Genomic DNA, 17,461 nt, shown 5'->3' with positions numbered 1-17,461 from the left:
ATTTTGTTGTTGATTTAATAAACCCAGACTGATCATGGCTCATGCTACTTTCAGGTGGAGGATGAATAAATGAAGGACTCTTTGTATTTCAGAGATCTGTTAGAGACTCCTTAAAAAAACCCTTAATCTTACTTTAGGAAGTGCAGGATTAGAGTGTGAGACTGCAAATTATTAACCTGCTGAATCAATCATTACAGATAAAAACTGCCTGATTAGAGTCTTGTGCCCCCTCAGTGATTAATACTGTTAATGATTTGCCTTCAGGTTGAGAGTGAAACAGCTCATTTATCGAGCTATGGCCCTGCCGTCAGTCTACTGAAGTTAAGAACAGGAAAAGACTGGACTGTTCATGGTGGTGAGAGCAGTTTATTACACTTTACAGATTATTAGCTGATGTGTGAAAACAGAAACCATAACTGCAACTACACGCAGTTTTCAGCATGTTTGACAAGAGAAAGCAGAAAATGCACTGCGTCATTTGAAATGCGACTGTGCTTTAACATCAGTGTAACAGTCAAAGCCGAATTTAAAAGAATGACATATGGAGAGTTTCTAAAGCTCTTTCAGAGGTTTACTAACTAATCCAAATATTCACTTTGAAAACAGCAAGTAGCCCGAAATATAAATACATTAATGTGATTAATAATATAGTATGTAACATGTTGATATCTCCACCCAAAATAAACATCGCAGCAGGAAACCTCAAGAATTCCTCAGTAAGATCAACTGAGACACTCTGTAAAGAAGATAAAGTGTAAACGCTTCCTTACACAGCCTAAAGGGAAGGTCATGCTCTTCTATTTCTCACTTAAAACCAACACTAACTAAACTGCATGTCCCCAGAGCGGAACAAACATATGGCTTCAACATTTTGCATATTTATTCATAAAGAGGTCATCCCTGCCAGTGGCATGAAAACAGCACCTCTGTTTACCAGCAGAGAAATGATTAACACTGTGAGCTGCCTGTAGTTAGACAGGGGAAAAGTCACAGACTCCGTGTGTGTAGGCCTGTTGGGTCTGGAGGGATCCTGGACGATTTTAGCTGCAGAGCTATGGGAGAGCAGAGTAAGACTGGGAGGAGGGGAAGTGCTGCTGTCCTAAGCTGATCTGTGCAGTGGGCTGCAGAGCCGTCGGAAGGACAAAGCATGTAAATGATCGCTGCCGCCTTTTATGGCGCCAGAATCAGGCTCAGCATAAAAGGAGAATCACTTTGAAAAATATACACAGGTAGAGCTTTAATGTGATAACATTGGAATTTAAGATAAATAAATAAATAAATAAATAAACTCTTAAGAATCATTCTGTGACTATTTTTAGGACGATGAATCAATAAATAGCACAACATCTTCTGAAAAGGTAAAAGTGCAATTTGGAGTCCTGCAACACTGAGCTCATTTTCTTATTAGGTTCATTACAGGTCACTTTTTGTTTGTGTGTTTGTTTTTTCACTTGCAACGGCTCCTTATTAGACTGTCAACATCCTGTTTTTACCACATCCTGTTTGATTTAAGACTTCTAACACATTGCAATAATATGCTGCAGCATGCAATAACCCTTTTGTCCTGGTAGAGAGCAGCTTATCCAGTTTGTAAGACATGCACTGGTGGTGGGACTTTCACCTGGTGACAAAACACAGAGAGAATAATAAATACCTACAATTCCATAGAAATAACAGAGCAGCACAACGTCCTTAAAAAAATAAACAGTACTACAAATGTATTACTTGCTATTGGCATTCCTAATTTATTATATGAAAAACTAGATGTTGGAATACAGAGAAACAAAAACGACTGCACCTCTTAATCAAACAGTCTTGGAGCATAACAGCAGCAGTAGTTTTGCAAGTGTGCAGAAAAAAAACTGCGTCCTCTGCAGTGACCACAGCTGTAGATTTTCCCCATACGAGTTTTAAACAGGCAGCAAACCCTGCAGCTTCTGCACATACATCTATAGATTTTACTAATGTGGGGAGAACTGCCAGCATAGCTGTATCTTCACATATTTATAACTTCTAAAAATGAAGGGGTTAGAGAGACTTAACACATTGTAGAAAATCCAAAAGACTGCAACGACTGATGCTGAAAATTAATGGACAATAAAAAATTATTTACAGTATGTTAGATGAGCGTGCTGCAGTTTTATAGGAGGTTATGTGTCTGTTTTCTTGTTTTTTGACCAGGTGCTGTAACAAAACCACAACTTATAGTTTTTAGACTTTTCTTTTACGGTTTTTACAAATTAGTCGAACAACAAAATGCTGTTTTGAGCTTTAAAGCTGTTCCCCCCCTTTTCTGCTCTTTGTGCTAAGCTAAGCTAAACATCTGCTCACTGTAGCTTCTACTGTTTTAACTGCTAACAACAACACATATTGCACCAAAGTGATACACTGACTGTCTAAACACATGACCTGGCCAAAATAAGATTATAATGATGCTAAATCTTTCTGAATAATATTTTTTCTCATTTCTCTCAAATGAATCAGTTTTATCAATGTGGCACTGTTTGCATAAACCCACAGACTGAGTGCTTTCCTGGTTTTATCGAGGCAGATTTTCAAGCCCTCTCCACAGTGGTGCATTTCCTTTGAAACATTTATACGCCTTTAATCTGCACTGCTCACTGATCATGTATGCAGACTTAAGCTGGTATCTGGTGGCAGTTGATCAGGCGTTAATATTACAGTGTAACTCAATGCTTCAGGCAAGGAGAGTGTGGGCCTCAAAACACATCTGAAAAGACTGTTTATATGCTGCAGCAGTGTTCCCAAAGGCTCTATTACAGAGCAAAATGATGCATTCTTCCACCTCACTTTCACATATTCTTATTCTTCTTTCATTTAACCGGGAACTCCAACAGTGGGAGAAAAAACTTTTACCTATCTGCCTGAAAGCTCCTTCTTCATGCAGGACTTGAAAGAGGTGAACTTTTCTTCCACTCGGACACCCTGTGGTGCATGTGTGAGGAGAAAAGGGAGATAGAGAGAATATTGAGACCAAATTCATGATGTCCCACTAGATGGCAGTATAATTTCACAAAAATCCCCGATCGTAGCCTGAGAAGGGTTTTAGTAATAAAAAGTGTGAGGAGTGCAATTTAGTCATGGTGGTATGGAGGTATTTAATCATACCACTACATAAGGAAAAGTAGAAGGTGCTGCCTTAAAGTTGTACTTGAACAAGAAAAGTGGTTTGTGTGCTGCTAATAGTTGCTTAAAATGTCCTTACTTTATAAAAACATGGCCTTTTGAAAATGAACATACATTTCTGATCTCAGCAACAACCAATATTTATTCCTAATTACGTCAATCTAACTTGACTTTGCATCCATGTGTCAGTCTCGGTCTTTGTTCCTTCTACACTGACAGGTTACACATGAAGAAGCGGCTGACAAAGACTGACATTGTTGGCATCTTTTTCAGAAGCCACTGCAAAAAACCTCACTTCTGTGCTGCTCGCTTCCTCATCAGTCCCCAAAGGAGTTGACGAGGGAGGAGGAGAGTGGGCTGAGCCAATACGTCTCTTCTGTCTCCTTCAGTGTCACAAAATAAAAGAGAAAAAACGTCCAAATGACTTTGCCTTTCTCACCCCATCGCCACGGTGCAACCGGTCCTTCATGATGCCAATGAATTCTTTGTGGCTGAGTTTATCGTCGTGATCTTCATCAAAGATCTTGAAGACGGTGTTGACCAAGTGCTGGGTCAGCTTGATACCTGTGGCCACATACACTGCACGGGTAAACTCCTCTGTGGGAAAAGAGAAATAGGTCATCAGTGGAGAAGTGAAAAATAAACCACCAGAGAGTACGTATTATCATGTGCTTAACACTAATTAAACATTTAAAAATCAAAAACCTAGAAGCTTTTTATGCTTCTGAATCTATCTGAATTGTGAGATTTTCTCAAAGATCAAGGGAGCAATAAGAGATCAGGTAGCAGTGGGGAATTACACATTCTTTCAAGTATATCTACTACAGTATGTCTCCTAAATCTAAAGACAGAAAAACAAAAATGAATATAATTGTATACATGAAATGTTATTTAAAATAAGTGACATACATAGAGCATATAAATGACAACATACTGGTGAGTGATTGCATACAATCATCTCTGTATAAGTTTGTGTTTCCCTTCTGAGTGGAGCCCATACACCATCAGGTAATGAGCTAACCTCACCAACAAATAAAAACTATGTGAACCTTTTGGAATTTCATGATTTTCTGCATTAATTTGTCATAAAATGTGATCTGAAGTCAAGAATATTAACAAATATAATTAATTAATTAAAATAATAACACACAAAAATGTTTCCTCCACCATACTTTACGACTGGGATGATGTTTTCATGATGATATGCAGTGACCTTTTTACACCAGATGTATGTGTAGTGTAGTCTGTTCTTTCCTAATAGTTCAATATAGTTTAATCAGTTCACAAAACCTTTTGCTGATACTGCTGTTGAGTGTTAATGTGATCTTTGGTAAACTTCAGGCGTGCAGTAATGTTCTTTTTAGTAAGCAGCAGCTTCCCTCGTCTTCTGCCTTCAAGTCTTTGGCTGTCACTCTGGGTTGTTTTTTATCTCATTGATGAGTGTTTGTTGTGCTTTTGGGGTCATTTTGACTGGACGCAATCTTCTTGGTAGAGTAGCCAAGAAGTGGAGCAAACTCAAAAGGTTTGAGTGGTTTTTATCAGTAGCTCTAGTCTACACCCTCAAAATGAGAAATTATTGGAGAAAACCATGAAATTCCACTACATACTTTTAACCACTTGTACAATTGATGACAGACAGGCAGTGAAACACTTTACCTTGTCCAATGGAGCGATTGGCAAAGTTGTACATTTGCATGGCTATTTTAAAATCCTCCAAATTGTTCAGGAACTGGAAGAAGGACCTAAACTCCTCAAATGTGATTCCCTGCAAAGAGACAACAACAAGGAAACATTGTCTTTATTTCTGAAACACAAAGTTAATGAAATGTGTGAGAGATGATAACGTGCTGCATGAAGCAAACGAGTGCATGTGTCAACACTGCAGCTTAGGATAGTGCTACGATTCACACAATACATAATCTGCTTCCTTTCATCCTGTGGGGAATCTTTTAGTGTGTGTGTGTGTGTGTGGGACCTTGAAGCCATCAGATAGATAACACACCCAAGCAGACAAAGTATACCCTCCTGCATTTTCCCTGCGAAGTATGGACACGCTGAGCTGTCAGCAGTGAGGGGGAGGATTGTAGCTTTTGAGAAGAGGTCAGGCCGTTTGCAGATTTTTCTAAAGAAGATTAACCTGATACTTGAATAAACAAAAACAAATGTGATGAATCCCCAAACATCTCAGGCTTGGCTGATGACTCAAACACTGAGCCTATTGATGTCCACTCAACCATCCTACAGCTACTAGCTGCTTCTCTCGCAAGGGGCCCCGCCAAACAGGCAACATACACACTCTAACAAATGAAGTAATGACTAATCTGTGACGCTTTGCTGTTTTAACAAGGTGAGGGCCATAAAATATCTCTTAGCCTAATGATGAGACCCACTTGATTATCAATGGAGATCTAGCAACAGGCTACTCGAAGCTGCTGAGGAGCTGCTGGCATCTTTTCATGCGGGTCAGCGTGCCAAGAGGAGAAACACATTAATGCTCAAATAAGGAGGCTTCACTCAGCAGCTGATTCACAGAGCAATATCCAAACACACAGAGGAGTAAAAAAACTAAGGACAAAATAACTAGACACTTTTTTTAGACCTCCAGTTTTTTGACAGTACATCATTATGTGATATGCTGCACTTATTGTGTCCAACCCTTCGTATTTCAAATAAACACTGGGAGCCGTTGGGCTGAGGTAATGTGCACCTTTTCATCCGGCATGCTGTGGCGCAAGTTCTCCAAGTATCCGCTGACATTGTCCACGTTGGTGTAGCGAAGGAGAATCCGAGCAAAGTCTTCCTCACTGATGGTGGGCATGCCCTTAGAGTAGGAGAGGAACTCTATCTCAAGCACTTCTGTCTGCAGGTTGTCCATGAACCTGGAGGAGTAAGACGGACAGGAGCTGCTGACAGGAAACGCCACCACCAAGAACCGACATGCAAACCCCTAACATAGTCACTATAACAAAACCACTAAATGCTTAGCTGTAGAACATTCAAAGACAATTATTAATGGTGAGATAACACTGTGAGATTGTAATTTTTATTACATGCATCACGATAGATCACTGAGCAGACAGGAGGATTCTCAACTCACTTGTAAAAATCTTCAAATTTCAATTCAGCTTTGCCTTTTTTCCCAAAGAAATGCACCAGCAGGGTTGTCTCTGTTTTTTCATCCACATGCTATCAGAAGGAACAAAAGTGGCTGTTTTATCATTTCTAAAAGCTTCAAATATCCACCTCAGATGTGATCATTTATGAGAAAGCAACACAGATGCAGCAAGTCATATGGGACAACCAATAACAACTGAGCCAAACTTGAACTACCAGCTGCCAGGATCATCTGTTCTGTCACATACAGTACAAACATTGTCATGGCAACACCTGGTAAACATTAACAATGGCATTTATTTAACCATGCCGAAACTTTAAGTAAAGATGTTAGTTAATAGCTATACCCAGATTCAGCTATTGAATAATTACTCAGGGTTAATGGTTAATTTTCACTGCAACTGAACCAAACAGTGGGCCAACATTTCTCATTTCTGAACAATACAAACCATGCAACAGATTTATTAAGCATGCTACACCCCTTGTTGCAGATGCTGCTTCTGTTAAAGGATACTGTGCAATATTCTTTACATGTTCTCTTACTAACAAGATGATAAATGCTTAACTCAAGTGCTTGTTCCTCTGTGCTGCTAACACAGAATCTACAGGAACCTTTATTAAAATAAAACAAGGACAGTGAAACAATATGCAGGACATGTTGTGGAGCAATGATGTATGATTATTTAATGAAGAAGCATCTTAATGAGGGTTGCACTACCTCAGTGAGATCAGAAAACACAACTTGACTTGTGCCACGTCTGAGAACATCCCACATGCCCCGGGTCTCCACATGCTGACCATCTTTTTTGAGAACCTGTGGTAGCAGTTGAAGTACATCTGTTAGAAAACCAAATGCATCTGGCGCATGTTAACTGCAACAAACTCCAACAGACAGTTATGTGGGCAAACCATCCACAGAGACGGGTTGGAGGGTGGGGGGCAGACATCCATACAGGCAGAGACAGAGCTCACTGTGGTGTATCTGAGAGGCCCATCAACCCTGACGTGAGCCTGCTCTGCAGCGATGCATGCAGCCTCTTGGCAGGACGTTTGGGCCAACACAGATAACACGTGTCCAAAGCATGCACGGTGTGTGACCTCCAGACGATTCATGCCAGTTTAACTATGTAACTGAATCTTTCCAATATATCATCATTTGACGCTAAGCTGCAAAGGTAAATATAAGTTATCATGCACCAGCAATCTGCAATACTGTTGTGAAATTGGCTTCCAATTAAAACAAACATATACACTAACTAGAACTTCAGTCTGTGCTACAATTGTCGCTTGATGCTCTTTGGATTTTTTTTTCTGTGACAATCCTGATCTTGGATTAACCAACCATTACCCTTATTACAGTTTACAGTGCTCACTTCAATCGCCACCCTACTGCTGAAATATACAAAATACAGCACAATACTATAACTACAGGTACAAAGAAACTGTCAACAACAATTTCCTTGTAATTGGTGTCGCGCAATAAAAAGATCACAAGAAATCTGTCTTCCAACTAGGATTTCTCACTCCCAGTTATAAACCAAAGCATGGTGGTGCCTCTTTGTGCCATTCAGCTTTTTCAACCTATCATTTCTTCAGTCTAGATGCCGCTCATGTCTCGACATCACCTCATGTGAAAGCACACAACCAACCAGAAACAGCCAGTTACCATCAACATGTGTTCTTAAGTATGGCTTGCTTCATTCATAATATTTATTTATCTTATTTTTTTATCACCTCTCAAGCCTGCAGGGAATGTGAGACAGCTGATAAAGCAGCTCTTCCTCTTCGCCTCATTGGTTTTCACCAGAGAGGGAAATTTACAACATGATCCCACAGCTAATTATGCAACAACTCTTTAATGCACCGCACTGTTCCCATCTCATCCCATGAAAAGGTCCTGATACACTTGTAATTAGAACATGCCAGGGGAAAGCCCAACCGCAGCACTGAAGACCTGCCTGTTATGTGTTTTTGAAAAGATTTGACTTTTGAACTTTTCACTAAAAAGATACCTAAAATAAGGCAGGAGGTATCAAAACAAAAAGACACGCCTAAAGGTAAAGTCTTCAAACACTACTCTGAAAACATGGGTCTGTCCTTGGCTGCTTGTATCTGTGTGTTGAGTGCTTTTCACTGTGCTGCTTCTCCTCTCTGACTGGCATCTTCATGGTCAAACCCATCTCAAAAGGTAACCTGAGTCCAAATACCACTCCTGAAGAAACTGTAAAAATAAAACATGGGGGTCTGAGAGAAAAGGTTGTCAGTCTTCAGGTAAGAGCTTTTTGAAGTGGAATCTCTTGCCCCATACTGACAAAAAGCAAGTACATAAATCATCTGCACTGCTCCTCTCTCTCTCTCTCTTTCACACACACAAAGACAAATGTCGGGTAATGCTAAAGCACACTGCACAATTGCAATTTCAGAGTGTGAATGTGAATGTGAATGAAATTATTTGGTGTTAACATAGCAAAACATGGGTGGTGTCAGCATGTGTATTTTCTGTGTTAAGCCACTATGCAAAACATTTTCAGGTTAGGAAGACCACATGCTAACAATACATGCAAGCGTAACTGTTCTCCTCACATAAAGACAACAATACGTACACTGTGTGGCTGGGATTTGCGATGACCGTAAAGCTGCAGGCTCTGAAATGCAAAAAACGAGAAGGTGCATGAATGACTAAAGATTCATCCAGAGATTTCAGAGCAGAACTAAAGTAGTAGGAAATGTGTCTGTAAGCTATAAATTCATTTTTGATCAAATGATGACTTTAAGTCAAAGACATAAAGTTTATATGTGACCTTTGCAGTGATCCAAGATTTGTCCTTCTATTCTGTTCTAGTCTTCATCCTCAACTCTGTCATCTTGCAAAGCATCATTATATTTCCAAATCTAGAGTACCTATTCTAATGATCTTTTTGATGGTTATACGGGCGTCAGATTAATTTAAGACTGCTCAGAGATACTAACGTTTGTCCCTGGAGAATAAGCTCCTCCATGTTGTGTTGGTGTGATAAAACCTCAAAGAGTCAGTCTTATCGCTCTTTTCAGCTCTACCTGTTTACATCCACCTGCATGCAGCATAAGACAGCCTTAAAGAGATGAAAGCCTCAGGCATGTTTTACCCTGTATGACCACATTCACATCAATACACTCAGTGTTCTCTCTACGAATTCTGTAAGCATTGCAATGAAAGCCTAAAACACAAGTTTATTTTGCTTTAAATTCAAGTTGTCCTAAGGTAGCACTCATTTAAGTCATATTTCTGTCAAACATGACAGAGTCCAATGTTTAATTTGTTTTATGTAGGACATACAGTACAAAGTATGGCCAGTAAATGCTTTATGCCTTTTAGTGTCAAGGTGAATATGTACAAACCTGACTTAAAGTTGTGAGGGTGAACCAAACAGTAACATTTCAGCCAATAGAAAATATGAAAACAGTGAACAGAACTATGCATAGGGGTTTAGAACCCTTTAGACTAAGCACAGCCATTTAATCAATTATTAACATAAACCACACAGTAATGCAGCTTAATAACTGTTTAAAGGTATTTAAAGCAAGTAATACCTGTAGATCAAGTCTTTGCTCGTCTTCAGCTACTTCCTTACGATCCTTTTTCTTACGGAAAATTTCTTCCAGCTGGTAAGATGACGCAGAATGTAATATCAGTGGTCAAATGGATTCTACACACTATTATGCAAATCTGTGGGTCTTACCACCAAGAATTCCCTTTTGTCCACCATTTCATTTCCATCTGCATCAAACATGTTGAAAGCAATCCTAAAACCGGCATGTGGTTCTGAAATCAAACAAAAGTGAATTACACTAACGGTCACTGTCACTTTACTCTGTACGTATTGTTCAAAATGGTTCTTAACTTAGTTCGACTCTATACTTACTTGTTAAAATGCAGAGCAGGAAGAGGTACTCTGTGTAACTAAGGACACCTGAGAAAAGAGAAAAATGATTAATCTGAGAAACAAAAACCAAAATGTTCCCTTTTGAAAACAACACAGTATCAAAATTTCAGCATTAACCAGTTGGCTCGAGGTGTTTACAGATCTTCAAAGTCATGCTGCCGAGATGAATAAGCCATCCAAAGAAACAGTGCACGCTTTCAGACAAGAGTAATCTTCTCACGCTTACTGATAACATCTTAAAAGGTGCCTTTTACTTCATGCTTGGTGTTCCCCTCACACAAACACAGGCTTTACAACCGAGCTGACCTATGCGGACATAAACCCAAACAAATTTAAGGCCTACAGCTTCTGATCGTGTTTGGGTAACAAGGTGTAATACATTCTCAAGTGATCTGTCACTGATTGAGAATGGCCAATTCAGGTTTTGTGTCGCATCCTTCAGCTCTCTTTGTTGTGTGACACGGAGAAGGGAAGAGTAGTGTCAGGAGACATCTCAGCCAACTCAGGAGGTTTCTCTCCCCTGACTCTGAAAGCATTCCCAAGCTTTTGTTTGCTCACGAAGATAGAGAATCAAGCCCAGATAGTTCTGGGTGACTGCTTTGGGAGTTATGGGAAAAGATTTCAGGTATAGGGTTTGCTACAGGGAGATATTTCCACAAAGAACAACACTCAAGGGACAGAAACAAAGACGTAAGTCTTACTCTGTCTTACATTTCATCAAGAGGCTGGAGCTATGCTGCTAATAGGATGATGTAAAGACCAGTGAAAAACATGTACAAACTGAGGTGTGAAAAGAGAATTACAGATGCGTGCCATTAGACAAAGTTCATCCAAAAATTCCCCATGACATAGTGCTCCATCTCCTCACTCAGCTCTCGCTGTTTGGCAGGTATGGCTCTATAATGACAACAGATCTCTAGCTTCAAAGCCTTTAAAGCTTAAATGGGTTGAGGAGAGAGAGAAAAACTTTTAAGATTCCAGCCATGTCTCACCAATACCACACACCTTCGTTCCTGGAGGCAGCCCCCCTCCTTCCTGTAGCTCGGCTTCTGAGCTCAAGTAGATGTTGTTAGACAATACAAAGAATTCCACAGAAACACTTCATACAGAGTGGCAGTCCCAGAGATGTAATCCAATGCCATTCTTAGGCTTCATAATGTCCATGGTGATCAGGGGGGTGGCCAGTGGGACATGTCTCAACATAGCTGGGTTCAAACAGCTCCCTCATTCTCTAAAGCAACGCTTTGTTCACAGATCAATCCAGTCCTTTTTTCCCTGACAAAGCTGCAACGTTTAACAGCAGGATTAAAAGCCCCAAATCCCAGCATTGGCACTTAGCTAAAGAAACAGAGGAGAGAGCAGAACAGTGAGATCTGATGCTCCACTGGCTCGTCCGACCTACTAAGCGGGAAGTGTGTAGGTCCAGGTGGGAAAATTAAAAACATTTTCACTCACGTTGACAACTTTAGTTTAGCTACTATGGACTAAGGTTTGCACTTGAAATGGTGCTGATTTCACAGCCTGCATTAAGTGAAATCAGATTCTCTTTTGAAACACACCCATCAAGAGTCCACATGTGCAGAGTGCAGTGCTCAGATACCATATCTCAGCACTATGCTACTTCATGCTACATGTTTATAAGCTAGAAAAGTCAAAGTGTGAAGTCGTGAAGCCAAAATTTAAACGGATTATTCCTTCTATCAAATGTGAAATCATACTTGATCCCAATTTTCCAAAACCCACTCTTCGAATGCCTTGTTTGGTCTGAAACCTTAGGTCAAAAAACAAAACAAAACCCCAAAACAATCCAATGACTAACAGATAACTATCACAAAGAAAATGCACAAATCCTCACAACTGAGAATCCGATTTTGTAATTTCACTTGAAAATAGTGGAAATTTTGTTCATCACCACTAGATCATTTCAGCTTTAAAAGCATTGACTGAACATGGGGTGATATTAAGTAAAATATGGGAAAAGGAAAAAAAACATACTGCCATTAGCAGCAGGAAGCATTATCCTCCTTTTCCATTATGATTCAAATCCTTTTAGTTAACACTTTGTTTAAGTACTCACATCTTTAAACAATTTACATTCTCCAAGACTTTTACTAGAAAAAAATCCATTTGGTACTAATTAAAGGGAAAATCACTTTCAATTATTAAAATGTATTGAGGGTGGAACCTACAGACTATTAACGCCTCAACTAAAAGTTCAATGTTCAATGTTTAGTTGAGCATGTCAACCGTCTATAAGCAAGCATACATTTTAGCATTTATGGACAATACATTATGTATCTGGTTTAAAAAAAAAACGTTCACAATTGTTTTTTGCAAAAAAACCTCATAGTTATTAAATAATTGTAGCAAGAAAATGAAACATGACGATTCTGTACATGAACAGTAAACGTTACCTAAGAACAAATCTACTACAGTTACCAGACTGATGGAGAGATAAGATAGCATTTACAGCACACACCTCCTGCTCTCGATAATATGAGGTTGACATGTACAACAGAGTACACTCTGTGAGGTGAAGGGCTTTTTATACTGCACCTAAATAAGCATAAAGGGGAATTACTTGTGTTCAAGGGATTTCTGTTTGCAGCTCTATTTTATCCAGTGAGCTCTTTACCTTGTTCACGAAGATTTCTAAACAAATTAGATGATCCTTTCCAAACAGGCGGGGTATCAGCCAGCATCTTGTCTAATTCCTGAGAGAAAAGAGGAAAATCCCAAATCACTCATTCATATCCACGTCTTGAGAATTTTCAATGCCATGCAGGGTTTGTTGGTATTACAATAATTACAGAGGTTTTACAGAGATAAAAAGGAGATCAATGGCAAAAAAGCGAATAAGTGAGACTCTAGGTTGAATGGACCTAAACATGAATTTAGCTAAAGTAGCCTCAAGAAAATAAGTTAAATTAAATAGCTTATGTGAGAGAAGAAAATTGTACAAAAATACTAGATGCTTCAATGACAGAGCAGCTCACCTTTTTAGTGAGCGACTTCCACACTCTTCTACCTAAAATAAATAAATAAATATATACATAAAATGAACATGAACACATTCCAACGGTCAATAAAAGAGACGATAAGACGGATACACCATAAAAACACCTGGTCTGGAAATCACACCGATATCAGTGACAATAACCCTCCACTCACACATTTTGAAGCCTGTGTCTAAAGCTGGGATTACGACTGCCATGTGATGGCTTGCTCTCCACAAAAGTGAGCTATCTACATATTGATGCTTCCAGTTAATGTTTCTCATATGAATAATTTATATGACAGCACTTAAAGGGTTGACTCACTAAATGGCCATAACTCCACGAGCCTCTGCGCTGTTTGTTGTCTGTGAAATTAAACCCTGAGCCACGCACGACATTCATGTCCAAGGCTTTCAGAAATATCTACAGGAAGAATAAAACGCGTCTCTTTACAGCCACAATATAACCATAAAACACCTTGATTACTATTTTGCAACACATTAGCTACAGGAGGGTAGGGATAAAAGGTGTACTATTACATTGGCACTTGTTGTTTACCTTCCTCATTATATGATCAGTAAAGTCATGTCTAACACATTACAGCAGACCAAACACATTAACTCATAATCAATCACAGTAATCTGAATGTCTTATCATTACATTTATGACATCCACGCCAAGTCGTTTGTTCTCTCTGTGAGTTTGTTGCCACATAAATGAGCCATAAAAGTGGGGTTGCTGGTAAAGATATCTATCTTTATGCAGGTGTTATGACTGAAACACTTCAAGCTGCAACTTATTGTCCAGTGACACTTCACAGGCCCTCTCCAAACACTGATGTTCCAGGAAACTATGGCTTTTTTAATTAGAGGATGAAGGAGCCAGGATTTATCCGATGAGATGACATTAGTGTAATTAGGCAAATGGCTGCTGAATGCAGCTGATTTCTCCACAGAGCTGCAACAATTACAGTGGCAGTGTTGTACCTGCAGTGCTGCACAGCATCTTTTTACAGTTATTCTCCTTCTCTAACAAAATGTTGGATAGCAAAAACAAGTGTCAGTTAAGGTAAATCTTTAGATATTAAGATCACATTAGAGACTGTGTCCTCTGTCGTGTGTGTTTTATCCATACTGAATTTGTCTAATTTCAATTAGTAAGTTTTAAGTGAGTTATCAAGTAATTCACAAATAATCTTTATTTGCAGTTTTGCCCAAAATGTCCCTGACTCACTTTATGTAACACAAAGTTCAGGCTATAACTAGAGAATTAATCCACATTATCAGTAAACACTGCTCTGTTAGTCAACATAAGGATGAGGTGGATATAACTTATTACTGTAGTTGGAAACATTTGATTTACTCCAAAAGCAATAAGATCAAGGAAGATCAAACACATGAAAGAGAAGAGCCAAACTTAATTTGCTCCTTCATTTAATGTAGTCATTTAGGCAACTAACGAAATACAACTGAAGATCACAGATTGGAGACAGATGTTGCAGAGCGCTCAGTGTTGTGTAACATCTCTGTCTGTTTCCTTAATGTGATTCAAACGCATCTCGATGACAGCAAACATAAAGAGCACAATGGTTCGTGCTGTTTCCTCATGAATGTAAACTGCGAGTCAAACCAGGTATAAAACTGTGGGACTTAACGTCAATTTCTGTTCCATGAATTTTGTTCCTCCGTCACCTTAGTTATAAATTGGGCTGCAACTAATTCATTGTTTAATTATTATTATCGATTCTTTTCTCAATTAGGAGAGTAACCAGTTTGTTGGCAAAACTTGGCAAATCTGCACATTTTAGAAATGTTTGTTTAATTAATTAGAGTTAACAGGGAACAGTTAATTGATTATCAAATAGGTTTGCTATAATTAACTACTTGACAGCAATGGAAAGCACTAGAACAACTACTGGACCTTGAGAGTGTTTTGTCAGTGCTGATTCTTTCCTGCTCGTAAAGAACATTTAGTCTTGTGGGAGCGAGCAGAGTAAAAGCAGTGCACTCACTCTTGGGCTCATTCAGAGTCACGGACTCGATGAAGTTGAGCGGAGTCATGTACAGCTGGCCCTCGTACTCCACTGAACTGAAGAGGCGAAATCTGTTTTCATAAGACGACATGTACACATCTCCATCATCCAGACCATAGGTCCTCACCTGTAAACACACATACACACCGTCATGGAATATTGCAAGTCATATCAACAGTGATAATACCGTCTGAGAAGATGCTTTTTATGAAAAGCACGGAGGCTTTCTTCTTGTCACAAAAGGCCTCGCTCACATGAGACAATAAAGAGGTCTATGCTTCAATTCAGTAAAGGGGCAGTGTTGTGTCAGCCCTGGTTGTCATCTCTGTGCCACAGATAATGTCCCTACAACTGTTCAACCCCAGCTAGATCAGAAGGCTAGAGTGGTGAAGACAGAGTGGATCTCTCCATCAGGTGGCACAGAGCCAGGTCCACTGGGCACGGAGCAAACACCCAGGGAATGTGTGCCCCCCTCTGCTTAACCATTAAACCCCCTCTAACCACCCCCACCCCTCATCAAATGTCAGCCCCTCCACCAAGCCCCAGTGTCCAGTTTCCTGTGTCCCTGGATTCCCGCTGTCTGTGGACACCAGGGACGTTTACCTCCCTCCTACCACCGACAGCAAACAAGGAATCTTCTGTAGCTAGAGGTGTGCAAGCCAGAACCAATTTACATGTTTGTTTACGCCTCCTGTGATCTGTGAAAATCTTGTCAACATTGTCAACACATGTCTGAACCAAAGAGACTCAGAAGTAGCTGCGTGTAGGCAAACAGGACCAAACACACACTGCACACGTGGTGGATTTCACAAAGAGCAAGAAATGACGAAAAGTTCAGCTTGAAATTATTAGTTCAGCAAAATGAATTATTAGTAGTTGGACAATTAGTAGGCTTTAAATAAAATGTTCCAATGAATTGTTTTATACGTTTTCTCAGTGTAAATAGTGAAAGGTTCCTAACTCAAATGTCTTTTGTGCTTTCATATTATCAACAGCATCAAGTTTGATGGTGTTCATAATATATTGTTGGTCTTTTGTAGTTTAAGTACAACTAGGAGCAAGTATTGTACTTAGTACTTTAGTAAAGAATTTGAAGTGGTGCTTCTACTTTATGTGGAGTACTATTTTAGGCCAGTACCAGACTTTTACTTTTTATAGGCCTACTGAGTTTGTGTACATCTCCCACCTCTGACCAGAGGCACCATTAACTGTTTGGCTTTAACTTTATCAGGTCAAATCTAATACAATGCAATACAGCAGCTCTGCCATGAATTCTGCTTTAACAAGGTTTTCATTTCCTAAACTAACCTTTTCCTAACCCTGTTTATTACTATTACTATATTATAATTCTAGGTCATAGGGGAGATCATGTATTAAGGTGTTTTGTAATGTTTTTATGGTGGGTGTTTTTATCATAGTTCCTTCACTTTGTTAATCTAAGTGTTGTATCCTGACGACGTTGACAGTTTCAGCACCAAAGGTCGCGGATAGCTCCTGGAGGCGACGACACTTTGTTCTAGTTTGTGCGTGCGCGACATTTCGGGTTTAGACTAATTACTGAACATAGTGATGCTCCTACGACGTCCTGGCAGCAAAAAAAAAAAACCGCTAAACCTGAAGTGAAATTCAGCCTTTTCTTGGGCAGCGTGTGCTTTTATCACACCGCATGTGACGTGAGTGTGTCCACCGGGGAGCCGCCGCTCCACAAACGCCCCACTGTACCTTATCGGTGGCGGAGACCGACGGCAGCGCCAGGCGCAGGAGCCGAGCCTCCGCACGGCTCCTCAGTCCGGAGCTCCGAGCCGCGAACGAGCAGTAACAAGCGGCACCGGCCGCGGCGGCGACGCACGCTCCGGCTGCAATTAGCTTCAGCGCTTTGTTCGCCCTCGAAGGTGCGTGTTGTGTCCGCCAGGTAAACGTCCGTGCTCCTCCGGAGCTGCTTCTCAACGAAGGGACGAGCGTGCGCAGGGCGGCCATGGCTGTTCCCACCGAGCCGACGGACGCGATAACACGCAGAACTCGCGAGAAATGCGGCGTGGGTATTTCACGGCGCTCGGGGATTGAAAGGATCCGGTGGATAGAGAGGAGAGAGGAGTGTGTGAGGGGAAATAGAAATATGCTGTGTGTGTGTGTGTGTGTGTGCGTGTTTTGAGAACCACTTTTCTGTTTAAGTTTGTTTTTCTTGTTTTGTTTTTTACTTTGACACCTGAGGAGCATGTCCCGTTGGACACCCTGGCCCACCATCCTCT

The 17,461-nt window shown here is 40.2% G+C and overlaps 1 protein-coding gene across 2 annotated transcripts; it reads right to left on the bottom strand.

Annotated features, from left to right (window-relative positions):
- Positions 1 to 360: 360 nt before the first annotated feature.
- Positions 361 to 17,297, bottom strand: micu3b (mitochondrial calcium uptake family, member 3b). 2 transcript variants are annotated; one of them, XM_026358278.1, is made up of 15 exons: positions 16,935 to 17,297; positions 15,192 to 15,339; positions 13,181 to 13,212; positions 12,820 to 12,898; positions 10,164 to 10,211; positions 9,981 to 10,063; positions 9,832 to 9,903; positions 8,865 to 8,906; positions 6,980 to 7,075; positions 6,245 to 6,333; positions 5,855 to 6,026; positions 4,804 to 4,912; positions 3,587 to 3,744; positions 2,878 to 2,946; positions 361 to 1,621 (listed from the first exon to the last, which is right to left on the bottom strand). In XM_026358278.1, the coding sequence occupies exons 1-14, from the start codon at positions 17,187 to 17,189 to the stop codon at positions 2,878 to 2,880; spliced, it is 1,452 nt and encodes a 483-aa protein (XP_026214063.1). In that variant the 5' UTR covers positions 17,190 to 17,297; the 3' UTR covers positions 361 to 1,621. The 2 variants fall into 2 exon arrangements, with proteins under 2 accessions (XP_026214063.1, XP_026214064.1); XM_026358279.1 differs by lacking the exon at positions 6,980 to 7,075.
- Between the last annotated feature and the right edge of the window lie 164 nt (positions 17,298 to 17,461).

Source organism: Anabas testudineus, chromosome 10 (assembly GCF_900324465.2).
Source record: "Anabas testudineus chromosome 10, fAnaTes1.2, whole genome shotgun sequence".
NCBI classification, from domain to species: Eukaryota; Metazoa; Chordata; class Actinopteri; order Anabantiformes; family Anabantidae; genus Anabas; species Anabas testudineus.
This window is presented reverse-complemented; position numbering and strand designations above follow the sequence as displayed.

What these genes read in the sequence shown, in the direction of transcription:
- micu3b (XM_026358278.1), bottom strand. Translation starts at nt 17,189, where the DNA reads ATGGCCGCCCTGCGCACGCTCGTCCCTTCGTTGAGAAGCAGCTCCGGA. An exon ending in GGAAGTCGCTCACTAAAAAG is followed by an intron (nt 12,899 to 13,180) that starts GTGAGCTGCTCT and finishes CTTTTCTCTCAG; the next exon opens with GAATTAGACAAGATGCTGGC. An exon ending in GGTTGCACCGTGGCGATGGG is followed by an intron (nt 2,947 to 3,586) that starts GTGAGAAAGGCA and finishes CATGCACCACAG; the next exon opens with GGTGTCCGAGTGGAAGAAAA.